Consider the following 10,209-nt stretch of genomic DNA (forward strand, 5'->3'; position numbering starts at 1 on the left):
CCCAGCTGCCTTAAGATCATTGACAAAATCCTCCCGTGTAGTTCTGGGCTGATTCCTCACCGTTCTCATGATCATTGCAACTCCACGAGGTGAGATCTTGCATGGAGCCCCAGGCCGAGGGAGATTGACAGTTATTTTGTGTTTATTCCATTTGCGAATAATCGCACCAACTGTTGTCACCTTCTCACCAAGCTGCTTGGCGATGGTCTTGTAGCCCATTCCAGCCTTGTGTAGGTCTACAATCTTGTCCCTGACATCCTTGGAGAGCTCTTTGGTCTTGGCCATGGTGGAGAGTTTGGAATCTGATTGATTGATTGCTTCTGTGGACAGGTGTCTTTTATACAGGTAACAAGCTGAGATTAGGAGCACTCCCTTTAAGAGTGTGCTCCTAATCTCAGCTCGTTACCTGTATAAAAGACTCCTGGGAGCCATAAATCTTTCTGATTGAGAGGGGGTCAAATACTTATTTCCCCTCATTTAAAATGCAAATCAATTTATAACATTTTTGACATGCATTTTTCTGGATTTTTTTGTTGTTATTCTGTCTCTCACTGTTCAAATAAACCTACCATTAAAATGATAGACTGATCATGTCTTTGTCAGTGGGCAAACGTACAAAATCAGCAGGGGATCAAATACTTTTTTCCCTCACTGTACATAATGACATCACCACACTATAACATACAGTACCAGTCAAAAGTTTGGACACACCTACTCATTCAAGGGTTTTTCTTTATTTTTACTATTTTCTACATTGTAGAATAATAGTGAAGACATACAAACTATGAAATAATACATATGGAATCATGTAGTAACCAAAAAAGTGTTAAACAAATCAAAATGAGGACTGCCACAGGAATGGAAGACCCAGAGTTACCTCTGCTGCAGAGGATAAGTTCATTAGAGTTACCAGACTCAGAAATTGCAGCCCAAATGCTTCACAGAGTTCAAGTTACAGACACATCTCAACATCAACTGTTCAGAGGAGACTGCGTGAATCAGGCCTTCATGGTCGAATTGCTGCAAAGAAACCACTACTAAAGGACACCAATAAAAAGAAGAGACCTGCTTGGGCCAAGAAACACGAGCAATAGACATTAGACCGGTGGAAATGTGTCCTTTGGTCTGGAGTCCAAATTTGAGAAATGTTGGTCCAACCGCCTTGTCTTTGTGAGTCGCGGTGTGGGTGAACGGATGATCTCCGCATGTGTATTTCCCACCGTAAAGCATGGAGGAGGAGGTGTTATGGTGTGGGGGTGCTTTGCTGGTGACACTGTCTGTGATTTTATTTAGAATTCAAGGCACACTTAACCAGCATGGCTACCACAGCATTCTGCAGCGATACGCCATCCCATCTGGTTTTGGGCTTAGTGGGACTATCATTTGTTTTTCAACAGGACAATGACCCAACACACCTCCAGGCTATGTAAGGGCTATTTTACCAAGAAGGAGAGTGATGGAGTGCTACATCAGATGACCTGGCCTCCACAATCCCCCAACCTCAACCAAATTGAGATGGTTTGGGATGAGTCGGACCGCAGAGTGAAGAAAAAGCAGCCAACAAGTGCTCAGCATATGTGGGAACTCCTTCAAGACTGTTGGAAAAGCATTCCAGGTGAAGCTGGTTGAGAGAATGCCAAGAGTGTGCCAAGCTGTCATCAAGGCAAAGGGTGGCTATTTGAAGAATCTCAAATATAAAATATATATTTTGATTTGTTTAACACTTATTTGGTTACTACATGATTCCATATGTGTTATTTCATAGTTTTGATGTCTTCACTATAATTCTACAATGTAGAAAATAGTACAAATAAAGAAAAACCCTTGAATGAGTAGGTGTTCTAAAACTTTTGACCGGTAGTGTACATAATGACATCACCACACTATAACATACATAATATAGGTAAACCTCACCTCTCTCTCGCTCTCTTACTATTGTTCAGACTCTCCATCTGAAGATATGACATCTGAAATGTCATTACCTCCTAAGCTGCTGCTCTATGGAGAATGATGTCCTTATACACTATTAACTCTCTCTGGGTTTCTCTCAGCTTGTCAACATGCAGCTGCATTATTCATCTTGATGTGCCATGATCTGTCGCTCTGAATGATGTGCCATGATCTGTCGCTCTGCATGAGGTGCCATGATCTCTCGCCTCGCCAACCAAACGCTGTCTGCTGATCGGCGCCCCTGAAGACGCGTCTATTGACTTTGTGAACTGAACTTCTCATGTTACGCCCCCAGTGATAAGTGTTTAAGAGAGGGATGGAGGGGCAGGAGGACAGAGTGGGAGGGGGGAAAGGGGGGGGGAGAGAGAGTGTGAGAGAGAGAGTGAGGAGAGAGAGAGAGAGAGAGAGGGAGAGAGAGAGAGACAGAGAGAGAGAGAGAGCGAGAGAGAGAGAGAGAGTGAGCGAGAGAGAGAGAGAGAGAGTGAGCGAGAGAGAGAGAGAGAGAGAGAGAGAGAGAGAGTGAGCGAGAGAGAGAGAGAGAGAGAGAGAGAGGGGGGGAGAGAGAGAGAGAAGGGGGAGAGAGAGAGAGAAGGGGGAAGAGAGAGATAGAGAGAGAGAGAGAGAGAGAGAGAGAGAGAGAGAGAGAGAGAGAGAGAGAGAGAGAGAGAGAGAGAGAGAGAGAGACAGAGAGAGAGAAGGGGGGAGAGAGAGAGAGAAGGGGGAGAGAGAGAGAGAGAGAGAGAGAGAGAGAGAGAGAGAGAGAGAGAGAGAGAGAGAGAGAGAGAGAGAGAGAGAGAGAGAGAGAGAGAGAGAGAGAGAGAGAGAGAGAGAGAGAGAGAGAGAGAGAGAGAGAGAGAGAGAGAGAGAGAGAGAGAGAGAGAGAGAGAGAGAGAGAGAGAGAGAGAGAGAGAGAGAGAGAGAGAGAGAGAGAGAGAGAGAGAGAGAGAGAGAGAGAGAGAGAGAGAGAGAGAGAGAGAGAGAGAGAGAGAGAGAGAGAGAGAGAGAGATGTGAGGGAAGGGGAACTGTTGCTTCCCCTTGGTGGCATGCTCACTGGCAATGTTCATTACTAAAACAAATCAACTGATTTCTAATGATATGTTTTCTTTATGATTAAGTGTTTCTTATCCTTATGTAGGTGTATTACAATCTCTACTAGGGGTACACTGTGTTCCCTTTGTAATCCTAGTATCTGATAGGGGTACACTGTGTTCCCTCTGTAATCCTAGTATCTGATAGGGGTACACTGTATTCCCGCTGTAAATATCCTAGTATCTGATAGGGGTACACTGTGTTCCCTTTGTAATCCTAGTATCTGATAGGGGTACACTGTGTTCCCTCTGTAATCCTAGTATCTGATAGGGGTACACTGTATTCCCGCTGTAAATATCCTAGTATCTGATAGGGGTACACTGTGTTCCCTTTGTAAATATCCTAGTATCTGATAGAGTTACACTGTATTCACTGCCAGTGGGATAAGATGGTCTTGAGTCACAACGATGTTAAAGGTGCTACACATAGGATTTTCTTTTAGAATTTTTGTGTTGTAATTTCAGAAAATGTCCATAAAATTCTACACACTTCGCTCAATTTCAGTTTATGTGAGAAAACAACTTTCATTTTGGTCCACCAGCTTCAAAAAGCTGTAAAACCAATATTTTTTGTTATTGAAAATATATTTCACAGCAAGCACAGCAAGTCAGTCGTGAAGAGGGCACGACAAAACCTATTCCACCTAAGGAGACTGAAAATATTTGGCATGGGTCCTCAGATCCTCAAAAGGTTCTACAGCTGCACCATCGAGAGCATCCTGACTGGTTGCATCACTGCCTGGTATGTCAACTGCTCGGCCTCCAACCGCAAGGCACTACAGAGGGTAGTGCGTATGGCCCAGTACATCACTGGGGCCAAGCTTTCTGCCATCCAGGATCTCTATACCAGGCGGTGTCAGAGGAAGGCCCTAAAAATTGTCAAAGACTCCAGCCACCCTAGTCATAGACTGTTCTCTCTGCTACCGCACGGCAAGCGGTACCGGAGCGCCAAGTCTAGGTCCAAGAGGCTTCTAAACAGCTTCTACCCCCAAGCCATAAGACTCCTGAACATCTAATCAAATGGCTACCCAGACTATTTGCATTCCACCTCTTTTACGCTGCTGCTACTCTCTGTTTATTATCTATGCATAATCACTTTAATAACTCTACCTACATGTACATATTACCTCAATTACCTCGACTAACCGGTGCCCCCGCACATTGACTCGGTACCGGTACCCCCTGTATATAGCCTCGCTATTGTTATTTTACTGCTGTTCTTTAAATATTTGTTTCTTTTTTTTCTTTTTTTTTTCTTTTTTTGGTATTTCTTAAAACTGCATTGGTTAAGGGCTTGTAAGTAAGCATTTCACTGTAAGGTCTACCTACACCTGTTGTATTCGGCACATGTGACAAATACAATTTAATTTGATTTGATTTGATTTCCTACTCTATTCAGCGCTTGTTTTCTCACATAAACTGAAATTGAGCAGGAACAGTGTAGAATTTTAGCAACCATGAAATGACAGAGCGATTTCCACTAGAAACACTAACACAGCCACAAAGTCAGGACAGCTTTCCCAGTTTGACAACAGATGCCGCTCCAGCAATCAATGGGCGAATAAAATTGACTGTGTCCATAAAATGTATATAGTATGTATAAGCTGGAAGTAGAGGCCTAAGCGTTGTTGTTCACTAGTTTACTCCAATTAGGGAAGGGGTTGGAAAGTAATAAAGGGAAATATATATATTTTTTAAAGATATGTATATATTTGTATGTATATGTATTTATATGTATGTATGTGTATATGTATGTATGTGTATGTGTATGTATGTATATGTATATATATATGCAAGAAAAACTACTTATGGGGGATTGGAAGTGATGCAGACAATTACATTGATGGAAGTTACAATCTATCTGCAATATTAAAGCTGATCTACCCCCTATAAAAAATAACAAAAAATAATAATTAATTTATAAAAAAAATTGGTGAATATCACAACCAATCACAACACTGGCGTGTAATACTGTGAAACGCTATCGTTCCACTATTAGCGCCAGATATATTATGGACATTTTCTGAAATTACAATGCAAAAATTCCTAATAATCCTAGGTGTAGCACCACTAAAACTCAGTAGGACAGTTGTGATCAAGACCAACAATCAACTGAATAAACAGTTAGATTAAAACAATAAACAATAAAATGTGTTTGTCTTGGCATGACAATGAAGAGTTGAATTTGTTGAATGCAGAAACAATCTGGTACCCAAGCTTCCCTTATTCTCCTTGTAGTTTCTTCCCTAAATGAGGACTACGTTCCAAATGGCACCCTATTCCGTAGTGCACTGTGTAGGGAATAGGGTGCCATTTGGGAAGCTGCCGAGATGTTTTGTTGTTGTTTTCCTGTGGGACGTGTTGTGTCACTGTTTTAGGATATTACATACTGTATGAATTATACATAGCCAGGACTCAATTAAATATTTACATAACCCACATAATCAGGATGTGACTCAGTGTGTGTGTGTGTGTGTGTTTGTGTGTGTGTGTGTGTATGTGTGTGTGTGTGTGTGCGTTCAGGTCTCTCTGTCTCGAATAGGGTTCCTCTTTTTCTCAGTTCATTACAGCCCTAGACAGTGACTCTGAGACTTCACGCGTATCCCATCTTACCATTGCATAGGCTGTGTTCAATTACAGAACTGAATAGCCTACTGCAGCGAGTGTAGAAACCTGCCCCTCCAAAAGAGTTCATTATATTGGCACTGTGGTCAGTGGACTTGTCTAGAGACTCTAAGGTTTGGAGTTCGATATTCGATACAGCCTGTGGAACTCAACTAATCATCACTGCCCCAACTCCTTGTGTTTCAGGCACGGTCACCTGGAAGGCACCGCCGGAGTGTTGAGGTAAGTTTCAGAAGGAAATCTCATTACTGAAAATCTCGGCTATTTAAGGAAGCAGATAAATTGGAAGAAATAGGCAGGGTTTAGCCATGGCTGTGGTAACTAGTGACAACCGGGTTCTTCTGATGACAAACGGGTTGGAGCTGTGCGCCTGCGCATAGGCGCTTTATTGCAAATTGACTGTTTGAAGTCAAGTCAACTGTAGATTCGCCGGATCCGAGAGCTCGTTTGGCAATGGGACTCGAGTAAGACCGCGGCGGGGAAGCGAGCACTCCGGGCCAGGTAAGATTGCAAAAATGATGTCAGCATTTGAGCCTAAATAGCCTCTAATGAACTTGTCGTTCGTGTTAAATATTGACATGTTTTGCCAGGAGAGAGTTGTGAAAACGGCATTTTATAGCACGTAATTGGACAATGAGGATTGGGGGAAAGAGTTGAGACTACATTATCTTCTGTCTACCACTGCATTTGCTGCAAAAATCAATAATCTTATCCACATTTAGTCTTGCTTTCTTTAATCTGAACAAACAATGTGGGAAAAGAAGCTGAGGAATTGGCTGATGAGAACCAGTCACGTATCTAAATGTGATACATTTAATATGTTGTGTTGCACGTCTGTCTCATTTCATGACAAATCATGCACTTCAGTTCAGTGCTAATAATAGATTAGCTAGTTATCTTGACGGTGTTGCTCACAACGCATCTTGTCAAGTGTTATGAGTAAGTCTCTAGTGTAGCCATTCTGTTCAAACTAAAGCTATTCAAGTGAGAAGAGAATAGCTCCCTATAGACTGTCTGTGTATGAGTGTGTGTGTGTGTGTGTGTGTGTGTGTGTGTGACTCATCCGTGGGTGGCTATCAACCCATGGGCCTTGGCGTCATGGCATCATCCTACACAGACAGATCTCAATCCTTCTGCCGTTGCTTGATGACACTGAGGCGAAGGAGACACCCAGGAATTACTGAAGGGATAGGGCCCAGTTTTAAGTGATAGGGCCCAGTTTCACAAAACACTTCTTATGCCAAAAAAATGAGGAAGCTTAAGATAATTAGTAAGGTACAATTCCTCAACAATATCTTAAGATGTCAAAGTTTTTCTTACAAACTTCCGAAATATCTTCTTACAGACTTCATAGCCCTTTCCTGCAGTAAATTGACTTAGGGGGCGCCATGTTGAAGCCACCCGCTGCGCCGGCCATCTTGCCACTCATACACCATTCTAAAAACTATTTTGGCAGCTATAGAATATACATTTATTAATTTCTACGTTCGTTTTTTGCCACATTTATTCTATTACAGTCACCTTAATGCATACTTTTAAATTATATTATGTGATTTAAAAATACATTGAAAAAAAAAAAACTGGAAAGAAATCCTTAAAAGTATGTATTTTTTATTTATTACTAATGCTACTGTCCCCACCATAACCAAAACAAATATATACGTAAATATGTGTAATTTTGTCCTTGAAAAATGTAATTGAAATACTGTAGAATTCCATTCATTCCTATGGAGGACTGCTCCTACTGGGGAGTGTCAATATGGCCGACCGGTGTGTTCAAAGCCTCTCATTGGGCAATACACAGCATCAGCAACCCAGGTTTTAAATCAAATCAAATCAAATCAAATTTTATTGGTCACATGTGCCGAATACAACAAGTGCAGACATTACAGTGAAATGCTTACTTACAGCCCTTAACCAACAGTGCGTTTATTTTAAACAAAAAAAGTAAGAATAAAACAACAACAAAAAAAAGTGTTGAGAAAAACAAAGAGCAGAAGTAAAATAAAGTGACAGTAGGGAGGCTATATATACAGGGGGGTAACGGTGCAGAGTCAATGTGCGGGGGCACCGGCTAGTTGAGGTAGTTGAGGTAATATGTACATGTGGGTAGAGTTAAAGTGACTATGCATAAATACTTAACAGAGTAGCAGCAGCGTAAAAAGGATGGGGTGGGGGGCAGTGCAAATAGTCCGGGTAGCCATGATTAGCTGTTCAGGAGTCTTATGGCTTGTGGGTAGAAGCTGTTGAGAAGTCTTTTGGACCTAGACTTGGCACTCGGTACCGCTTGCCGTGCAGGTAGCAGAGAGAACAGTCTATGACTAGGGTGGCTGGAGTCTTTGACAATTTTGAGGGCCTTCCTCTGACACCGCCTGGTATAGAGGTCTTGGATGGCAGGGAGCTTTGCCCCAGTGATGTACTGGGCCGTACGCACTACCCTCTGTAGTGCCTTGCGGTCAGAGGCCAAGCAGTTGCCATACCAGGCGGTGATGCAACCAGTCAGGATGCTCTCGATGGTGCAGCTGTAGAATTTTTTGAGGATCTGAGGACCCATGCCAAATCTTTTTAGTCTCCTGAGGGGGAATAGGCTTTGTCGTGCCCTCTTCACGACTGTCTTGGTGTGCTTGGACCATGATAGTTCGTTGGTGATGTGGACACCAAGGAACTTGAAGCTCTCAACCTGTTCCACTACAGCCCCACTACAGTTCCACTACAGTTTTACACATATTATTGTAGTCTACAGTCTAAAGCAGGAGACAAGGAGACAGTTTGATGTACATCTGTAGGCCTTGGAAACAGTTAGGGAAAGACAACCACAATTGAGAGTGTGTGTGTGTGTGTGTAGTGTGTCTTCATGTGTCTCTATGTGTGTGTTTCTCCAGGTGTGTGAGGTGTGATGGCGTCGTGCCCTGAGGCCTGCAACTCAGGGTCTGGGTGTGGGACAGGGTCCTCAGGCAGTGAGGTGAGATTGGAACTACACATTTATACACGTGTACTATTATTTGGTTCAGGATGCCAAGATGACTCACCATGGAATGATGTTTGATTGGGAATATCCATTCTACATCTTCTGTTTCTATGGTTACCTCCCACAGGTAGGTTCTAGCTGTGCGTGTCCGCAGTTTGGGGTGCGTTCCTACCTGCACCACTTCTATGAGGGGTGCAGCACTGCGTCAGGGTGGGAGAGAGACCCTGAGGGAGAGGGGGACATCCAGACCTTGAGATCGCCCCTGAGGTGGAGCTCAGGACTCTGGAAGGTAGATAACTAATGCACTGTCAATGACTGTTTGGCGTCCTCTCTCTGTCTCTCTCTCTCTCTCTCTCTCTCTCTCTCTCTCTCTCTCTCTCTCTCTCTCTCTATATATATATATATATATATATATATATATATATATATATATATATACATTTCTCTCAACTCCCCTCCTCCCTCTGTCTGTCTCTACCCTCTTTCTTTCTCTACCTCTGTCTCTACCCTCTCTCTCTCTCTGTCCCCCTATCTTCCTGTCCTGTCCTTTCCTTTCCTTTCCTGTCCTGTCCTGTCCTGTCCTGTCCTGTCCTTTCCTTTCCTGTCCTGTCCTGTCCTGTCCTGTCCTGTCCTTTCCTTTCCTTTCCTTTCCTTTCCTTCCTTCCTTCCTTCCTTCCTTCCTTCCTTCCTTCCTTCCTTCCTTCCTTCCTTCCTTCCTCATTCATTTTCTCTCTCTCTGTCTCTGTCTCCCTCCCTCCCTCCCTCCCTCGCAATCTCTCTCTCTCCTTTTCTCTTGCTCTCCCCCTCTCTCTCTCTCTCTCCCCCACCCCCTCTTTCCCCACTTTCCCCCCTCTCTCTCTCTCTCTCTCCCACCCCCTCTTTCCCCCCTCTCTCTCCCTCTCTCTCAGGTCTCTCTGGCCCTTGGTCTCCTGATGGTGACCTCTGGTCTGGTCAGTCTGTCCATGGGCTACTCAGGCGCCACCAGGATCGAATCCTTCGGGGAGGGGGACCTCCTCTTCATAGACACACAGGCTGTCAGCTTTAACAGGGGGCTGCACCACCGCGTCGTGGCCGGGATCGGTCTCACCTGCCTGGGATCGGGTCTGACCGTGGCAGGCCTCCTTCTCTGGTCCTTCTCCAGGAGCCGATTGAAAGAGAGGCTATATCAGAGGGAGAGGGTGAAGAAGGGAGGGGTGGAGTGTGGAAGGAAGGGAAGGACAGAGGGGGGGGCACAGGGAGAGGCTGTTATGAAGGCCCCTGGAGCAGGAGAGGGGAAGGGAAGGTGCCGGCCACCCTGTCCAAAGTGGAAACGGTCCAGCCATCAGGAAGAGAGTCCCCATAGGGTGACCGCTGGTTTTTAAATGTCTTTATGTGGTGCACATGTGTCTTCTTTTAAAATGAGCTGAATTTTGTCAAATCACATATGTTGAAAAGTCTATAAGCTATTTGAATGGTGGTCTTGATAAGGAGTGATGTGGTACAACTCTCTCTTTGAATTTACTCGTCCATTATTCCACCTCACTGTTATAAAAGATCAGAAATGGACTTTTTTCATGTCATTTTAGAATAAATAGGAA

The 10,209-nt window shown here is 43.8% G+C and overlaps 1 protein-coding gene across 1 annotated transcript; it reads left to right on the top strand.

Annotated features, from left to right (window-relative positions):
* The first annotated feature begins 6,106 nt into the window (after window positions 1-6,106).
* On the top strand, window positions 6,107-9,993 carry LOC121585819 (neurensin-1-like). Its single transcript, XM_041902105.1, has 4 exons — window positions 6,107-6,165; window positions 8,547-8,626; window positions 8,760-8,921; window positions 9,541-9,993. Exons 2-4 carry the CDS (start codon window positions 8,561-8,563, stop codon window positions 9,991-9,993), a joined length of 681 nt encoding a protein of 226 aa, XP_041758039.1. The 5' UTR covers window positions 6,107-6,165; window positions 8,547-8,560.
* The last annotated feature ends 216 nt before the right edge of the window (window positions 9,994-10,209 follow it).

The sequence above is a fragment of the Coregonus clupeaformis genome, chromosome 17 (assembly GCF_020615455.1).
Source record: "Coregonus clupeaformis isolate EN_2021a chromosome 17, ASM2061545v1, whole genome shotgun sequence".
NCBI classification, from domain to species: Eukaryota; Metazoa; Chordata; class Actinopteri; order Salmoniformes; family Salmonidae; genus Coregonus; species Coregonus clupeaformis.

Excerpts from the sequence above, each read along its gene's own strand:
- LOC121585819 (XM_041902105.1), top strand. The coding sequence starts at position 8,561 with ATGGCGTCGTGCCCTGAGGCCTGCAACTCAGGGTCTGGGTGTGGGACA. Across the intron at positions 8,627-8,759 it reads CAGGGTCCTCAGGCAGTGAG|GTAGGTTCTAGCTGTGCGTG; the intron begins GTGAGATTGGAA and ends TACCTCCCACAG. Across the intron at positions 8,922-9,540 it reads GGAGCTCAGGACTCTGGAAG|GTCTCTCTGGCCCTTGGTCT; the intron begins GTAGATAACTAA and ends CCTCTCTCTCAG.